Raw genomic sequence first — 20,000 nt, forward strand, 5'->3', positions numbered from 1 at the left:
TGGTGGAGGCAAGAAGACAACAATGATGGTTAAAAAGAAACAACTTCGGTAACGTTGTTTTACTTTTTAATTAGCTTGAAATTGAAACTTTCATCTTATTGGTTTTGCTTATGTAGACTGTTCTATTTGATATTCTTCTACATCTTTGAATACCTGTGTAGGTTTATATTTAGGTGCATGGTGCAATACCTAACTACTGAGTCATATAGAAACGAAGCGTTATCATACCCAAAACGTTATACATATGTCTGAAAAAGAAAACTCCTAATTAGAAGCGTTACAGTTGTTAAGACTGTGTTCGACTGATCCATTAACGGAAAAATAATGTAATATTTTCTTTTCTTTTTTTTTTTTTACATTGCGATTTTAAAGAAATTTATTCTCTTTCTTACACAGGCCGATCAATGTTCTGGATTGCAAGGTTTCCTCGTGTTCCATAGTTTTGGTGGCGGCACCGGTAGTGGTTTCTCCTCACTCCTAATGGAAAGACTATCTTCAGATTACGGCAAGAAATCCAAATTAGAATTCGCCGTGTATCCAGCACCTCTGGTAATCAACTTACGTCATTTCTTAATTTGTCACATTACTTTCCTCGCCTTTCTTTCTCAAGAATTTCAAGTCACCAATTACTTAATGAGTAATGTGAAGGAGAAGTAAGGAAGATGTCCATTATTCATTTGTTATACATTGAGCTCAAGTCAGACAGATTTAGGAATTGTGATTTTCGTGCCCTTTTTTCTAATATGCATTGACTGCACAACAGGATCGAAACTGCTACGATAATTCGGATCGTAAATCAATTAGCCGGATCTTATTACTATCACACGGTCCTTTCTTTATTATAATCTATTCAATATTAAAATGCACTATTACTAAGTCATGAGTATAAAAATAAATTATTAATGTTATCAATATTAAAATATTATAAGGCGGCGAGCTGGCAGAAACGTTAGCACACCGGGTGAGACGCTTAGGGGTATTTCCTCCGCCGCTGCGTTCTGAGTTCAAATTCCACCGACGTCGACTTTGCCTTTCATCCTTTCGGGGTCGATTAAATAAGTACCAGTTACGCACTAGGGGCCATGTAATCGACTTAATCCGTTTGTCTGTCCTTGTTTGACCCCTCTGTGTTTATTTAGCCCCTTGTGGGTAGTAAAGAAATATGTATTTTGTCTCTCTTTACGTTCTGAGTTCAAATTCCGCCGAAGTCGACTTTACCTTTCATCCTTTGAGAGTCGATAAATTAAGTACCAGTTGCATACTCGGGTCGATCTAATCGACTAGTCCCCTTCCCCAAAATTTCGGACCTTGTGATTAGAGTAGAAGATATTAGAACATTATATAATCACAACTCAGTCATTCATAGCTTTTAATATAATATATCACTTTGCACATATGTTCTATTGCTTTATATCATACTAACAAAATTAGACACTCATTCTGTAACCAGTACTGGTTTCAGAGATATTAGGTTGAATTGAACCACTTGGCATAGGATTTAGAGTTCATATTTGTCGGTAAACATTACACTGTATAATGAATAGGTTTCCAGGGTAGATACTACTTACCAGTTTTTGCATTACTCTGGACTAGACATGGAGAAATTTCCCATGTTTATTTTCCTCAAACACTTTTATATGAAAAAATGCAAGCTCAGTCTATATTGAGGTCATCGACATTTGAGACTACAGTATCTATATAGTTATAGTATGTATTAATACGGAACATCAAGTATAAATATTAACCAACAAGTAAAAAATGAAGTCACATGAGTCAGTGTTTCGATGTGTGTTAGTGAATGGCTGTTAAACAGCCGATGTTTTCTTTTTAGTTTTTATTTAGTCGATGTGATTGAATGAGTTAATATGAAGTTGAAGACTTAGGTTGTATGAAAAGGGTAAAACGATACACCAAGGAATACTGCACTGAATTAAAATTCTCCGATCAATGTCGTTTGGAGTTGAATTCCATTAATTTAAACTTCCTTAGACACACAACATGAAAACAACGACTTTCAGCTATACAATGTTTCCTTGCAACACAATGTGTCATGATACTCACTCACTTCCACTACTAAATGTTACAATTAGCAGACTAGTGGAACCGTATTGCACCCTACCTTAATACTGCACTCTCCTTGATAGAAAAAATTCGTTGTCAGCATCCAGTTCACTTAGTCTTCACGAACAAAAAGACAACTGGCATTCCGTCGGTTACGATCAACGGAACAGCCTGCTCGTGAAGTTAACGTGCAAGTGGTTGAGCACTCCACAAACACGTATACCCTTAACATAGTTCTCGAGAAGATTCAGCGTGACACAGAATGTGACAAGGCTGGTCCTTTGAAATATGTAAGCTGCAATTTACGAACCATATTTTCCTTGTTCTTTCTCCACCAAATATACCCAATCAAAATCAGGTCGATCTCGAAAAAATATCTGAATACAATCTGATAGGCATTTCACTCTTCATTTTACCAGTGTTGTCAATCCTGTGGACTTTATATTTCAATATCGACCAAACGCACCACTTTTTAATGCAAACCATACTCTTCCTTCCTATATAAAAAGTCCACACAATGCTGTTTCTATCTATACAAACTACGAAGCTCTCTTTAATCTTCCTTCATATTTTGTATACAGATTTCATAGCTTTGCAACCCAGTCGCCTTATGCCAGAATTTCTATTAACAAAACCTTAAACGTGTCATTTAGTAGACACATTATAATCTCTTTCAACATCACTTATACATCATTATTACAACATACCATGGAATCAGTCTTATACCATTCAATCTGCCTGCTTTGGTACACATCGCTAAAACCATCAAAGTCACTACAACTACTGATGATCTCCCTTTGTGAGAACATTTACACCTTTGAATTCTTTATAACATTGTATCTCAAAATACTGTTGAATCAAACTATATCTCAAAAATTGCCCACATACTTGGGACGACTGTATCCCAACCTCCAGAAGATCATCTGACTTGGCGGGCAAATATTTACTGACCAACATGCAACCAGGCACCTGCAACTGAGATGGGGTTTCTCGGTCTCATCTAGTACCATTCTCATGGTTCTTGCTCCTCTGAACTTCAATGTTACATACAAATCCTATCGAATCTACTCGATATTCCTTGTGTTCATTAAAGGGAATTCCAACCACAAAATTACTACACTCTGGTATTCCCTCCCTACTCACACTTTTTCTACATATATTAATTTATAGAAGTTAGACATAATCATTATCGTCGCTCCTGCTTTAAGGTCTTCGAGGATTATGGACACTGATCTTCTTCCACGAATTTAATAATTTGAAAAATAAAATAATTTCCTGTTTTATACTTTTCTTTGTTATCAAATTCATTGACTTCTTCAAAACAATTGAATTAAACATGTCAATCATTCTGTTTATTCTTAGATATCTACAGCAGTTGTTGAACCATATAACTCCATTCTTACTACTCATACCACACTTGAACACTCCGACTGTGCATTTGTAGTTGATAACGAAGCAATATATGACATCTGCCGACGTAACTTAGATATTGAAAGACCAACCTACACAAACCTAAATCGATTGATTGGACAAATCGTCTCTTCAATAACAGCGTCTCTTCGTTTTGATGGAGCCTTGAATGTAGATCTTACTGAATTTCAAACAAATCTTGTTCCTTATCCAAGAATTCATTTTCCTCTTGTTACATATGCACCGATTATATCTGGTAAGTGAATATAGTTCGTTGTTTATTTTCGTTGATTTTGGAGCGGATGTTGATAATGAATGTGACTTTAAAATTTTCAAAATCGATGTAATATATTCTAATAGAATATTAAACCAATTCAAACTACTAACAGCCACCGACCCTTTCGACGCACGCGTTTGCCCGCCTTCGCTCGCTCGCTCGCCCGCCGGCAACCGCCGCACAAGCGCTCTTTACGTAGGGTCGTGGCCGAACGGCATAGGTGGAGCTCCTGGAAGGGATGTTGTCGGCGCTCCTTTCTGCCAACGGTTAGCTCCCTTATTGCCGGTGCAAGGTCGACTCTACACGGCTGGCGCGTCCTCGAATGTCTGCCGCCGCCGCCACACCGCCCGCCTTACAGACGCGCTCCCTCGACGCCCGCGTCTGCCCGCCTCTTCACGCTCGCCGGTTCGTCCTCTCGCAATCGAACCGCTTCTCGTTACCGCGTTTTTTTTTTTTTTTTTTTCCCTTCCTTCCGACCCCCGGCCTCGTCTTCGCCGCCGAGGACCCGGTCAGGTTACGCCGCTGACCTCGTGTCGCGTCGCCGCCGGCGCGGCGGACGGGCTAGCCGTCGCTTCCCGTTCCGCCACAGGCGACGCGGCGTCTCCGAAAGACAGCGGTGCCGTGTCTGTCCCTTCTTCCCTGGACGGAACCGTGGCTTCAACTCCGGGTTTCGCTGCCTCGTAGCGTTTCTGCAGCTTTTTTTTTTCCCTTCCCGGCATCACCCCGCCTTGGCGCGCGTCGTTTTCGTGGCGACCACCGTCATGGCACTCGCTCGTTGACCGCAGTCCGGACGCAGTTCGTCGCAGCCGTTTCGAAAGGATCAGGTGGAGGAAGCGACGACGACCACCGACGCGTAGGGCGCCGGGCGAGTCTAAAAGCTGCAGCGGGCCCGCGCCAATCTCCGCTGCCCCTCTCGTCTGCCGACCTAGTCGCTGGCCTTCTTCGCCTTCTCCTCTTCCTCTTCCGCCCGGAACCGGCCCCAACTTCGAATCGACCCGCACCGGAGCCCGTCCGCAGCGGCCCCGGTGTGCGGCAGTCGGATCGCAAACCGTTTCTTGTATCGCGAACGCTTCTTCGCGCGTCGACCCGTGTCGTTTTCGCCTCTTCTCCTCCTCCTCCTCCGGGACGAGGAGGAGCTGGCGCGCGCGTATACGAACGGCGGCCGAACTCGCGAGCGCCCTCGCGCCCCCTGTTTTCGGCCCCTCCGATTCCTTTCGTTCTCGTTTTCCGATCGTCGGCGGGCGGCTGCTTCCCGAGCTTCCGCCGCCGCCGCCGCGCGCTTCGTTCTCTCGAAACGTAACGTCGGTGATACCTGGTTGATCCTGCCAGTAGTCATATGCTTGTCTCAAAGCTTAAGCCATGCAAGTGTAAGTTCATGCCGTAAACGAATGGTGAAACCGCGAATGGCTCAGGAACCGGACCTAATCCTCGGGACCGTATTCTTCCACCGCGAGGAGAGTGGATAACTGTGGCAATTCTAGAGCTAATACATGCAACCGAAGCCGCGATCGCAGGTCGCACCCGGGCGTCGGGCTCGAAAACGGCGTTCGGCAGCCGTCGCGTTTTGCGCGGCGTCGCCGGCGTCCGCTCGGCCGGATCTGGGGCGGCGCATCCGCGCCCGTCCCTCCCGGTCGCGACGATACGGTCGGCCTTCCGCATTGGTTGCGGCGCAAATATTAGACTGAGACCGACGCGTACGGGCCGTCGCAGCAGCCGCCGCGCCTTCCGCGCGTGGGTCTTAGGCGTGCGGCGGCTTCACGCCCTTCGATTTTGGTGACTCTGGATAACTGTCAGTACGATCGCACGGGCTAGTATCGCACTAGCCTTCGCGCGACGGGTCCCCCGCGAGTCCGCCCTATCAACTGTCGACGGCCCGGTCAGTGCCGACCGTGGTGGCAACGGGTAACGGGGAATCAGGGTTCGATTCCGGAGAGGGAGCATGCGAAACGGCTACCACATCCAAGGAAGGCAGCAGGCGCGCAAATTACCCACTCCCGGCACGGGGAGGTAGTGACGAAAAATAACGACGCGGGACTCTGTCGAGGCCCCGCGATCGGAATGAGTACACTTCAAATCCGTTGACGAGGATCGACCGGAGGGCAAGTCTGGTGCCAGCAGCCGCGGTAATTCCAGCTCCGGTAGCGTATATTAAAATTGTTGCGTTTGAAAAGCTCGTAGTCGGAATTCGGGTCTCGAAAACGTGCCCCAGCACGTTCGGGGCGACGGCGCCGTCGCAGGCGCGCTTCTGGCGCGTCCGCTTCGGTCGTCCGTTCGCACTCCCGGCCCTATTCGCCGGTGCGTGCGCGGTCGGGCCGCGGAGCTCTGCTCGCGTCGCCGCCGCGACTCGGCACCCCGTCCAGCGCTCGTCTTCGCTCGCGTCGCGTCGCGTCCGGTTTCACGCCTGCGCCTTCAACGGCGCGGGTCGGTCAGGCGTGCGCGCGGGAGCCACGAGGCGGGTGCGCTATTGGGCGTCGTCGCCGTTCGCGTTCTAGCGGTAGTAGCGCGTCCACCTCCCGGTCGTTTCGGCCCGCACGGTTCCTCCGAGGGTGCTCTTCGCCGAGTGTCCGAGGCGGCCGGTACGTTCACTGTGAAAAAATTAGAGTGCTCAGAGCGATCCCCGCCGGCTTGCATACGAAAAGCATGGAATGATGGAAAATGGCCTCGTCCGCGCGTCATCCGTCGGTCTCCGTTCACGACGAGGCAATGATCGAAGGGAGCGATCGGGGCCACTCGTATTGCGACGTTAGAGGTGAAATTCTTGGATCGTCGCAAGACGCACTGCAGCGACGGCGTGTGGCAAGCACGTTTTCCTCGATCAAGAGCGAAAGTCGGAGGTTCGAAGACGATCAGATACCGTCGTAGTTCCGACCGTAAACGATGCCGACTGGCGCTCCGCCGGCGTTCGCTTCGATGACCCGGCGGGGAGCCTGCGCGGGAAACCATAGTCGGTTCCGGGGGGAGTATGGTTGCAAAACAGAAGCTTAAAGGAATTGACGGAAGGGCACCACCAGGAGTGGAGCCTGCGGCTTAATTTGACTCAACACGGGAAAACTCACCCGGTCCGGACACCGGTAGGATTGACAGATCGATAGCTCTTTCTCGATTCGGTGGGTGGTGGTGCATGGCCGTTCTTAGTTGGTGGAGCGATCCGTCTGGTTGATTCCGATAACGAACGAGACTCCGGCCTGCTAACTAGCGCGTCGATTAGTGCTTTTCCGGTAGGGCGGCGGCGCCGAAGCCGTCGTCGGTAGCTCCGCGCGCGGCCCGGGCTTGCCGTTGCCGCCGCTCTCCTTCGCGTCCGGCGCTGCGGCCGCGTCCGGCTGCCGTCCCCGTTCGCGGGGGTTCGGTCGCGGCGTGGTTGCGGCGTCGGTTGCGGAGCGGCGGCGGTGACCCGGTCGGCTCGGCCCGCGCGAGCCCGGCGGCGGCACGCCGTCGCGTCCGGGCCAGTCGGTTGGCCGTCGCACCCCAAGGGGGTCCAGACTAATATGTAGGGTTGTGGTTGATCGGCATAGGTTAGCGTCTCGGAGGGATGTCCTCGTAGCTCCTTTTCTGATGACGGTTAGCTCCCCGTTTGCCCAATTCTACTCCTTATCATGATATATCCATTTAAAGAATTCTCTCTCATTTTTATAAATTGCTTTGTTTACAACATTTACAGCCGATAATATTTCGAATTTCTAGAATTTAGCTGTATTTTGTCTGTAATATATTAGTGTTTTGGCAAAATAACTTTTGCCCCATTTAAATATGCTAACTTTAAATGGAGTATAAACACTCTTTTCTTACTTTTTTTTTATAGTTTCATTTCAAAAAATACCTAAATGTAACTCATCTTCCTTTTCGACTTGCAACTGCTCGATATTTCTATCTCATTTATTATTCAGCATCGGTGAGCTCACGTTTGGTGCCAAACATCACCGGACAAACAAAATATTGCTTAAAATTTTATTTATCCCACTTAGTGTGAATATTCATAACGCAAATAAACAATATTGTACAATACTTTTGCAAGGATGTGTCTAGTACATTGCTAGATGTTTTGTACCTAGGTGTCTCGTTTAATGTGTCTTTTTACACAATCCTAAGCTAACAAGTGATATTTTCCTCATAACTATGGTAGGTTAGTAAAAACTGTCACATGTTCTACTAGGCTTGGCCTATGAATATACTATAATGAGACCCCATGGGATCAAAACTTAAGTTCAACGTACGATCGAGATATAAACAAATCAGAATTTTAAAGTTGACTGGAGATTCGGCGTGTGTTATTCTTGGAGCTACGGTTTATGTGCGCTATGAATCTACTGTATTACCATTTTCAAAACCCGTTCTGAATTCCGAAACATGCTTAGTCCCAAGAGACTATATATTTGCATTAACATTTTCATCAAACGGCATGTATGTCGTGTTCGTTTATACTATGTTGGGTTTGTTAGCATAAACTACATGTTCGGTACAACGGATCTTTAGTTTTTAAGATGAAAATAGACCGTTTTTTAAAGTAACATAAGTGTTTAGGTGGTAGTTAATGCATAATACTCTGAGAAGATATGTGATATTCTTAAATGCAATCACTTATATTGGCGAAATTTATCAACTTTATTTGTTGTAATGTTTCTTTTCTTTAGTAAAAATTACAAAATTTCATTTTTTTTTTATTGTTTAAGCAAAACCGTAGATTATTTTTAAATTATCGCAATATGTTCCTTCTTAGACTATCTTAAATTATATTTTCGTCATTTCTCACGTACTAATAAAACGGAGAGTTTTCAAGCCAAATTTGCTTTTATACTTTAATATTTTATATTTGATTTTTTGTTAACCTATAATTTAAAGTTTCTTCTCTGGCATTTGGACAAACTTTCTACATAATGACGAGAACGGTATTTTTAATATACATGTTTGAAATATCCGAGATAAACTTTTTCATTGTCATTATATGTGTGCATGTGTATGTATGTATGTATGTATGTATGTATGTATGTATGTATGTATGTATGTATGTATGTATGTATGTATGTATGCATGTATGTATGTATATATGTATATAGATTGTGTGCGTATATACATGTGTATATATATATATATATGTATATATATATAGATATGCATACATACATATACATACATATATATATATATATAATTATATATATATATATATATGTATGTATGTATGTATGTATGTATGTATATATATATATATATATATATATAATATATATATATATATATACATATATATATATATATATATATATATATATATATATATATATATATATATACATATATATATATAATATATATATATATATATATATATATATATATATATATTATATATATATATATATATATGTATGTATGTATATATATATATATATATACTTATTCTCTTATCAAACATTCTTTCTAACAGCTGAGAAAGCCTACCACGAGCAATTGACGGTTCACGAGATTACAAACGCATGCTTTAATACAACTAACCAAATGGTAAAATGTGACTTGCAGCAAGGGAAGTACATGTCATGCTGTATGTTGTACAGAGGAGACGTGGCACCAAAAGATGTCAACTCTGCTATCGCAGCCATCAAGACGAGAAATTCAATCCAGTTTGTGGATTGGTGTCCTACCGGCTTCAAAGTAGGAATAAATAACCAACCCCCAACACTTGTTCCAGGTCTGTATGTTTTAAATTTGATATTAGCCTATCTTAATAATGATAGATGAGGTCAATGTAATCGACTTTGCCAGCCTTGTTTCAAAATTTGAATTAATATTTTTTTCTTTTTGTGGTGAATAAGGCGTCGTGCCAGCAGAATAACCAGCGCGCCGGACAAAATACTTAACGGCATTTCGTCTGTCTTTACATTTTGAGTACAAATGCTGTCGAGGTCATTCTTCCGGGATCGATAAAATAAGTACCAATTAAGCACTGGGGTCGATATAATCGGTTAGCCTTCTCCCCCAAAATTTCAGGCCTTATGCCTGTAGTAGAAAGGAGTATTTTTATGGTGAATAAGGCGGCAAGTAGGCAGAATCGTTTGCGCACCGGGCAAAATGCTTAGCAGCGTTTCGTCCATCTTTACGTTCTGAGTTCAAATTCTACCGAGGTCAACTGGAGTCGGTAAAATAAGTACCCGTCAAGTACTGGGGTCGATATAAATTACCTGCCCCTTCCCCTCAAAATTGCTGGCCTTGTACCAATATTAAGAACTATCTTTATACAGTCAGAATGAAAAGAAATCTGTGAAAGCCTATTAAATTCTTGCTTTACTGTGATAATTAACTTGTTTGTTTCTTGTTTTTCTCTGAGTGAAGAAATTAGATGCATCGTTATCAATCAGAAACTCTGTTATTCTACAGAGTACTTTTAGAACTTGATGAAAAATTCTACATTTTAAAGGACATTTGTAGGGAATTCTTTTTTAAATATTTCTGAATTCTATTTTTAAAACTGTACATGCTTTTCGTTATTGTTTTTTGTCATATATAATTAAAATCTATTTGAATTTTTCTATCTTATGTAGCTGGATTAAATACAGATTTGCCTTTGCTTCATCTTCAACTAAACGTTACTAAATATATTTTATTTCTTTTGCACTTGAATTTCGTGTGTGCGTGTGTGTGTGTTTGTTTGTGTGTGTGTGTATGTGTGTGTGTGTATGTGTGTGTGTGTATGCGAATGTGCGTGCATTATATTTCAATATGTAAATTTTTCACTCTTACACAATTACAATATTGTACATCAATTTAATGATTATCTCATCACAACTTTCCTCATTACGGTGACGTCTATATTCGTCTTGAGGAGGTCTAATAACACCTAAACCTATCCAATGCTGTCTCCTGTCTTTACCAAATTCGTCACTGAGTTTTCTTTTCTTCGCCGCATAGGTATTTTTAACTCAAAATTCTACACCCAATGCGTTACATATGTAAATACTATCTTATATCAATAATACATAATGAATTGGCAGTGAAAAGCAAAGTGGCACATTTGGAATACTATCTGATATTCAATTTCCGTAGAACCTTATCATACGTATTTCCAAGATCGATAAATTAAGAACCGTACCATATTAGAATTGGTTCAATTTACCGTTAACGCACCCCACTAAATATCTGGCTATCTGCGGAAGAAACCAATATTTCCTTTTGCTGATTGTATTTCATGACTTTAAACCAAAATCCCATTGCAATTTGCTCCATCAAGAGTGACAATTGTATGTACGCTACGGCGTTTACTTTAGCAAGGTACAGTATTACTATCAAGTATAATGAGAAACTGTGGAGGCGCATGGCTTAGTGGTTAAGGTGTTGAACTCATGATCGTAAGGTTGTGGTTTCGATTCCTGGACCGGACGATGCGTTGTGTTCTTGAGCAAAACACTTCATTTCACGTTGCTCCCGTCTACTCAACTGGCAAAAATGAGTAATCCTGCGACGAACTGGCGTCCCGTCCAGGTGAGGAATCTCTACGCCAATGAAACCGGGAAAACGGCCCTTATGAGCCTGGCATGGCTCGAAAAGGAACATTAGTGGAGGCGCAATGGCCCAGTGGTTTGGGCAGCGGACTCGCTGTCGGAGGATCACGGTTTCGATTCCCAGATCGGGCATTGTGTGTGTTTATTGAGCGAAGCACCTAAAGCTCCACGAGGCTCCGGCAGGGGGGGGGGGGCGACCCTTGCTTTACTCTTTCGCCCCAACTTTCACTCTTTCTTCCTGTTTCTTGAGTAACGCTGCGATGGACTGGCGTCCCGTCCAGCTGGGGGGAATACATATGCCACAGAAACCGGGAAACCGGGCCCATGAGCCTGACTAGGCTTGAAAAGGGCGCATAAAAAAAAAATAATGAGAAACTGGAGATAAAGTGCTAATGCAAAAGGTGTAAAATTTCGTTATAACAGTCACAAGAAAATATGTGAACGAATGTAAAGCAGGATTTTTTAAAGTAAATATAATTAAATGTTATACAAGTAAGACAGAAAATTAATCTAAAACAAGATGTAAAAAGATTTAAATCCATGATATAAAGACCCCCTTCGGTCATGAATGACCATGGGATTGCACCTAGAAAGTTATCCTCCTAGACACAAGTCCGGGCAAGGTTGTTTATGGAAGGCCAGCAGTCGCCCATGCATACCAGCCTCCCCTCTCCACGCCACCAGTGTTATCCAAGGGAAAGACAAAGGTCGATACAGCTTGGCACCAGTGACGTCGCAGCTCATTTCTACAGCTGAGTGAACTGGAGCAACGTGAAATAAAGTGCCTTGCTCGAGAACACAACACGCAGCCCGGTCCGGGATTCGAGCTCACAACCTCACGATCGTAAGCTCGACGCTCTAACCACTGAGCCATGCGCCTTCACTTATAAATCCATGATATAAAATATTTTAAAATAACAGAATGGTAGCAGCTGATAGAATTGTAGCAAACATGTAAAGCAACCATTATATATTCCTAATGTTAACCAGACAGATGGTTGTTTGCTAAATGGTAAAACCATAAAATTATCGAAGGTTCATTAACGTAGGCGTTGGAGTGGCTGTGTGGTAAGTAGCTTTCTTACGAACCGCATGGTTCCGGGTTCAGTCCCACTGCGTGGCACCTTGGGCAAATGTCTTCTGTTATAGTCTCGGGCCGACCAAAGCCTTGTGAGTGGATTTGGTAGACGGAAACTGAAAGAAGCCCGTCGTATATATATATGTGTGTTTGTTTGTATGTGTGTGTGTGTGTGTGTGTGTGTGTGTGTGTGTGTGTTTGTGTGTCTGTGTTTGTCCCCCAACATCGCTTGACAACCGATGCTGGTGTGTTTACGTCCCCGTAACTTAGCGGTTCCGCAAAAGAGACCGATAGAATAAGTACTAGGCTTACAAAGAATAAGTCCTGGGGTCGATTTGCTCGACTAAAGGCGGTGCTCCAGCATGGCCACAGTCAAATGACTGAAACAAGTAAAAGAGTAAAAGAGTAAAGAGTAAGTTTAAAATAACAGAATGGTAGCAGCTGATAGAATTGTAGCAAACATGTAAAGCAACCATTATATATTCTTAATGTTAACCAGACAGATGGTTGTTAGCTAAATGGTAAAGCCATAAAATTATCGAAGGTTCATTAACAGTTTAACCTTAAAATGAACATAGCCTTCAAAGCTTCATGCTTCATACGGGAAACAGAAAACAGACATAGAACTGAAATACAAGAACTTACATTATAACTCAAGTGTGAGTGTGTAACAGAAAGGCATGTGTACGAGTATACGGTGAACATGTATATATATATATATATGCATGTATGTGTGTGTACATGTATGTATGTATATATGTATGAATGTATTTATGTATGTGTGTGTGTATGTGTGTATGTATGTATGTATGCATGCATGTATGTATGTATGTATGTATGTATGTATGTATGTATGTATGTATATTTGAGCATATGTGCGTATCTATAAGGTGTATTCAACAAAAAATATAACGGTGGGGGTCAATGGTAATAAATAGATGTAATTTTTGTTTTAAATCTGTAAATTAATAGAACTAAGATGAGAATTAGTAATTTGTAACAGTTCTTGGAATTTTTCCAAATTACCATGTTAATCTAAATCTCCTGTTTCCATCTTACTACAGCCCTATCAAATTAAATATTACGCAGCCTGATTGCTTTCCTACATAAAACATTAGGCACATATATTAGACATACCCACCTCACAATGGTAGAATAAGATCTGTGGTAATTCTGAAAATGACAAAATTTTCACGATGTGTGGTCTTTTTGTGTTTACTAAGAGATGTTAGTTGTCTTTCCAAGAAAATAGTGTTCTTAGCAGTCAGCGAAATTATAGTTGTAAATTAGGTCAGATGAAGGATTTATATTATTGCTATTCAAGGTGTTAACATCTAATATCATTGAAGGAGGAGGTAAGACGATCGGGATATTAGCGCGATGAAAGTATGTCATTGCAGAATAACCGTAAAATAAAACAGCAAAAACAAAAAAAATGAAAGTAACAATGAAGGCAAGGTCTTGTAAAAGGGTAAAGGAAGAGCAGAGTAAAAGAAAAAACAAAGGAGAAAGAGTAAATGTGAGATGAGGTTGTGAATAAAGAAATTAGTGCGTTTGTAATCTTGTGTATACACCACCACAATCAGATTTTTGTAATATATAGAATTCACAAAATTAGAGGAAACTTTTAAACCAACTATTTATAAGTAGAAGTCAGCGTCTTTGCTCAACTGTTAGAAGAAGAAGGATAAAAATGAATATAGCTTAATTAATTTCAAGTCCCGAGTTTTGTCGTGCCGACGAGTCTAAAAGGAGGACGAAATAGTACTTTTGCGACTACCAGTGACTTTCAGAACTTTATCTCATTGAAATGTAAAAAGAAAAAGAATTATATAGAAATATACTCTTAACTGTTTAATATAACAAAAATAAAAATTCCTCAACGTGCTTAAAGCCAAAAGTAATTCTTTCCCCCACTTTGATAGCAGTCAACCACGTGTTCGTATACATTTGATACTGCTTAATGGCTTTAGTTTTACATTAGTTCTAACTTATTTGAGGTAACAACATTAAGTCTATATCGTTACCAAGGGGAAAATCAACTTCTGAAGCAGGATACAAGGAAGATATGAGTGATCCTGCTCCAAAGTAAATCTTCCATTACAAAATGTTGTTTAAAAAGCTTTATCTTTCATCAGGCGGCGTAAAAAAAGGATCTCGTTCCTCTGCGACAAGCTGTCAGTTATGTGGTTAGATGTAAAACTACCCAGAATATACGAATGTATAGAAAAAGAAACCCATTTTATATCGAACAGGTAGAAACAACCTTTCGAGGAAAAGTTACGACAAATTGCTTAACATAGAATTAACTTACTAGAGTTATACATATTTTTTAACATACGTACTTCACAGAATTAGCCTAATATATGACCTTTTTCTTTCACATCCATGTGCACGCGCGCACATAACGTGCAGGAGAGAATGAGGATAGTAAGGATGTCGTTCCATCAAAACGGTATAGGATGCTAAGCGTACCATGTACTATCGTTAAAATAATCTCGAAAAGGATTATTTAGGTTAGTCACTGTAAAATTCAATCAAAGTTTGTAAACTTCTGACCATGTTAAATATCATTGCTTATCGAAAATATTGAAAAAAAAAAAAAACTAAAATTTTTTAGTTATTTTTGTTCAAGCCTCGAACTATTTGAATATTGTATAAAAGGAATGTTGGAGATTAACACCGCTGTAAGATAGTTTGAGCACGAAATATATATATATATACCTAACTCTTCTGAGAGGTAACATTTTGTTAGCTACGTGGCCTTTCACAGGGTTTTGTTATCATCTTGTATTTCTGTGCTTGCTAACACGATAGATGAGAGGAATCATCTGTTTCGTAGAAACTCTTGGTTTATCTCTTGATATGCGTCAACCTTTGTCTGCAAATGCAGTTAACTAAGAAAATATTAATTCAAAGAGAAAGATTTGAACACTCTCTGTTCTAATCTACTTCCTCTTTTTCACTCCCTATCAGTCATCGTCCGTCCTACATTCTTGTACTACAATTAAACATACTAACGATTCAAAAAGAAAGTATGTTTTCATGACTTAATGATTAAGAGAAAGATAACCCCATGCTTCACTAGAAACATTTCAGTAAGCAAAATAAAACTACTTTCGTCCCCTCTCCCGAGATGCTACTCTAAAATTTGAAGGTTCAAATGGAATTCGAAACTTTCTGTTAAATCTTTTCAATAAAGATATGAATATCGAGTGAAATTTAAAGCTGTACGTTTCCCCTTTTTGTTTTTTTTTTTGTAGAAATATATGATTATTATAAAAGTAGACAGATTTTTGCGCATGATTATGAATGTATGGTTGATTGAATATGATAACTGATCTCAATGGCTGAGATGACTACCGGTAATTTTTTATGCGCACCAAAATGACCAAACATCAATACACTTATACAAATTAACGAGCTGCTTGTGAAACTATCTTTCCTAGTAGTTTTTACAGCGAAATTTCAAACACTATCAAAATCAATACTCAGTTTCGCATTTTGAATATTTTCATGAATATACTAAACTAACCTAATCTGAAGAATGATTTGTATTGCAGTACTTTTCGTTTCGAAAATATCATTCAGAACTTCAGTGGAATCTTAAACGGAACATAATTCGAGCAATTTTAGATGCTCGAATATTTAAAATATTAATCTGACATACATAAAAATATAACTCCGAAACTGAACACATCGAACAATCTGTTAAAAGGTATTATTGTTGCACAGGTCAAAGTGGTAAGTTAGCAGATTCGTTAGGGCGCCGGGCAAAATGCTTAGCAGAATTTCGTCCGTTCTTTACGTTCTGAATTGAAATTCCGCCGAGATCGACTTTGCCTTTCATTCTTACGGTGGTCGATAAAATAAGTACTAGTTGAGCACTGGGATTGATGTAATCAACTTACGCCCTTTCTCAAAATTTCTGGCCTTGTGGCAGACTTTGAAACCAATATTACACAGGTTGAAATGATCCGCTCGTTTCATAGTAGACATATGTCAATATAAACACCCCCGCCCCCCAAAAAATAGACATGGGGAGCTAAATATTTGCTTTTTGCCAATCTTTGTAAATTAATGGTTTCTAATTTTGGCACATTAATTTTGAGGACGGATTACATCAACTCCAGTACTTAAATGGTATTTTATTTTATCGACCTCAAAAGGATAAGAGGTAAAATTGACATTGGTGGGATTTAAACCCAAAACGTAAAGGATCCGGGTGAAATAACGTAAAGTCTTTTATCCGACAGCCTAAAGATTCTGCCATCTACCGTCCTTAGCCATTATAAAATAGTACAATAAAAAGAGACTGTGAGATTGTTGTTTTTGTCGGGAGGAGGTATCCGTAATATATTCAAAGGCATCTCCGATCCGCTTCGGTCCCGGACTGGTGTACTAGTTAAAACCACCGTCTTATTGATCTTGAGTAATATCCATAAGATCTTTGCATAGTCTTTGAAACTGAAGAAAGGGAGGAAGGGTGAAAGAAACCACAACTCGTTGGTAGAAAATAATGCATCAGGATAACAAGTTATCCTTTGATCCAGAACCTGAACAGAATGTTTGTAACATGGTGGATTCCGTTAAGGGCATCTAAAGGTCATGTGATGGTGTTAAACTGGGCGACGCATTCAGCCTCCAAGCCGGATGAGTGTATTGTTAATGTATATCGAAATTAAATTCAAGAATAATTTCAAATAACGATTCTGACGTGAACGATATACATTGGCCATACATTAACAGCCTTTGTATGTTATTGAATGGCTGACGTGTCTTCCACGTTACAATCGTTTTAGTTTCGACACACAGTCGCAGATCAAATCACTTGGCTATCAATTACACCTCCGTACCTCTACATACTTCAGAAAGACGTGAGCAACTACCGTAAATCCTCGAATATAATCCGCATTTTTTCCCCAAAATTTAAAGGTCAAAATCCCTAGTACGTACTATATACGAGGTTAAAAATGAAAAATATTTTCTAAGCAATGTCCGAGTCTCTATTTGCTGTCCGGCAATGTTTACTCAGACGCATTTTGTGATGTCGGTTGCGAAAATACCTTAAGCTAAGCCTGAAAGCAATGAAGTCATAAAAGAATCATCCATAACTTGTAGTAAGCAACATTTATTAAAATAAAAGTATTCAGAACACAAAATAACATATGACAAAAACAATTTGCAAACATATTTACATTCCCATATAACAGTTAAGAACATCACCATCATTGTAGTACGCATGCGTGGAAGTGTTTGTTCGACTAGGTGCTGCTGGCTTAATTACGCACGACTCAAGTTAGAGAAGGATTAGGTTTTTCAGAAGTACAACCCCCTAAAAATTTCCTGCGTATTATACTCAAGGGCGGACTATACTCGAAGCTTTACGGTACTCTGTTATTGATCAATTGATCAGTTTCGATGCCAATGCATGGTATTTAGCACCACTAAATGAGTCCTTCTTTTAGGAAACTAGAAAGATTCGTTAATGGGATATAAGATTCATTAATAAGATACCACATGCTGATTACATATGTTTACATAATTTTTAATCGCAGATGTAGCAAGTGATAGTTAACAAAACCAAAAGCCTAATGAGAGTCGTCTCCACGTCTCCATGTTGTTGAAGTCGGTGTATTTACATCTACAGCATTAGCTTTCTAACAGGATACACTTCTCACCTTCAAATTTGTGTAAGCGCACGGGGAGCCCGAGAATGTTTTTAATCCCACGCTGGCATATTTTTCATATTTTACTATGATAAAATATATTTAATGTTTCAACCTTAATTTAACCCTCACCGACGAGAAATGAAACGCACATTCAAGTGTTGACGATACCGCTTTGGGGTTTTAGCCTTTTTTTTTTTTAATAAATGAATGATCGGAAGTCTCTTCTTTTAGGATAAGAGTAGCTTGAGTATTTGTATGCAGTAAGAGATAAAGAGAAGTGGGTAGAGGTGATGTATATACGCACGCGCGTATGTGTGTATGCGCGAGTGTGCGCGTTTTGTGAGTGTGTGCGCGTTTTGTATGTGTGAGTGTATGTGTGTGTTTGTGTGTTTTGCAGATGTACGAAGAAAGATTTTGATACGACAGACTATAAAAAAGAATAAAAGGATGAATAACAATAGTGAATATCGCTAAGTGGCTAATATAATACTCCTCAAAGGCGGCGAGTTGGCAGAATCGATAGCACGCCGGGCGAAATGCGTTGCCGTATTTCGTCTGCCGTTACGTTCTGAGTTCAAATTCCGCCGAGGTCGACTTTGCCTTTCATCCTTTCGGGGTCAATAAATTAAGTACCAGTCACGCACTGTGGTCGATATAATCGACTTAATCCGTTTGTCTGTCCTTGTTTGTCCCCTCTATGTTTAGCCCCTTGTGGGTAGTAAAGAAATAGGTATTTCGTCTGTCTTTATGTTCTGAGTTCAAATACCGCCGGGGTTGACTTTGCCTTTCATCCTTTCGTGGTGGATAAATTAAGTACCAGTTGCGTACTGGGGTCGATCTAATCGACTGGCTCCCTCACACACACACACATCCAAACACACACACATACACATGCACACATACATAAACACGTATATCACATGACCACATTTTAGACAAAGCCGTCCGCTGGATACACAAACAATTATTCTCCTGAACATTACACCATTGTGTCCACCCATGCACTGCTTCCTGTTCTTCGCCCCTGATACCTTTATCACTACTCCAACGGTCGCTGCTTTTAATTTGTTGATTATCTGCTACCTCTACCCTGACACATTTGATATTTCAACCCTTCTCGTTATCCCGACAGATTTTAACTCATACTCTTTACTAACCACTTTTGCCAATCTCTTTTTCCCAAGAATTGCTCGCTTCGGGAGTTTCTTCATATTCATGTTTCCGCTTACCGCTTCCCTATCTAACATCGAAACACTTTTATCATAGCCTTACATCAGATCAGCTATATATTCTTTCGTTTGAGTATTTGTTTTGCAAGATTCTTGATGTCAATTGTCATCTTTGGCGATGGTCATTTTGCCAGTGAACACACGCAATATTTATTTGATCTCTGCTTTAGCTTTATTATTATCATTAGTCTATTTGTAAGAGTTTTTTCGCCACACATTCTGTGACCGCTTCAATAATCATCTGTTGTTCTAATCTCTTCTTATCTCCGATCTTATCCTGTCTATCCCATCTTGTCTGTGTTCACTTACCCTCTCTCCTAGGATAAGTAGATACCGGCGGGAACTCAAGGAGGAAAAAGCTCGTCAGTGCCATACCAACAGACTGTATATGAAAAGAAAGAATAGTGGTAGTGGATTAATTAGTATAGACCATTGTATAAGGAGTGAAAGGAGAACGCTTGCCGAGTATTTGATAAATAGTGATGAAGACCTGCTGCAATATGCCGCGACAGATATGGATGTAAATGCAGATGAAATGATGGGCAAGGCAGAGTTTAACCAAAGAGCTGAGGAGAAGAGAAAAGAAGACCTTCCTGAAATGAGAATGCATGGACAGTTTGAAAGGAATACACAAGACATTAAGGATAATACAGCATCGTGGGCATGGCTTCAGCAAGGTGATTTGAACCATGCCACTAAAAGCTTGATCATTGCTGCACAAGACCAGGCTCTCGCTACTAATTCAGGGAAGTATAATATCTATAAAACTTCTGACACCCAGAA

General features: G+C 40.7%; 1 protein-coding gene across 1 annotated transcript in view; it reads left to right on the forward strand.

Moving 5' to 3' along the window:
• The window catches only part of LOC115212185 (tubulin alpha-8 chain-like), a 70,943-nt gene that overhangs the window by 37,705 nt on the left and 13,238 nt on the right, over positions 1-20,000 (forward strand). Inside the window, exons 4-6 of the mRNA XM_029781028.2 lie at positions 397-549; positions 3,424-3,727; positions 9,171-9,431. Of these exons, the coding sequence (XP_029636888.1) occupies positions 397-549; positions 3,424-3,727; positions 9,171-9,431 (718 nt within the window). The remainder of the gene's footprint in view (positions 1-396; positions 550-3,423; positions 3,728-9,170; positions 9,432-20,000) is intronic.

This window comes from Octopus sinensis, linkage group LG1 (assembly GCF_006345805.1).
Source record: "Octopus sinensis linkage group LG1, ASM634580v1, whole genome shotgun sequence".
Lineage (NCBI taxonomy): Eukaryota > Metazoa > Mollusca > Cephalopoda > Octopoda > Octopodidae > Octopus > Octopus sinensis.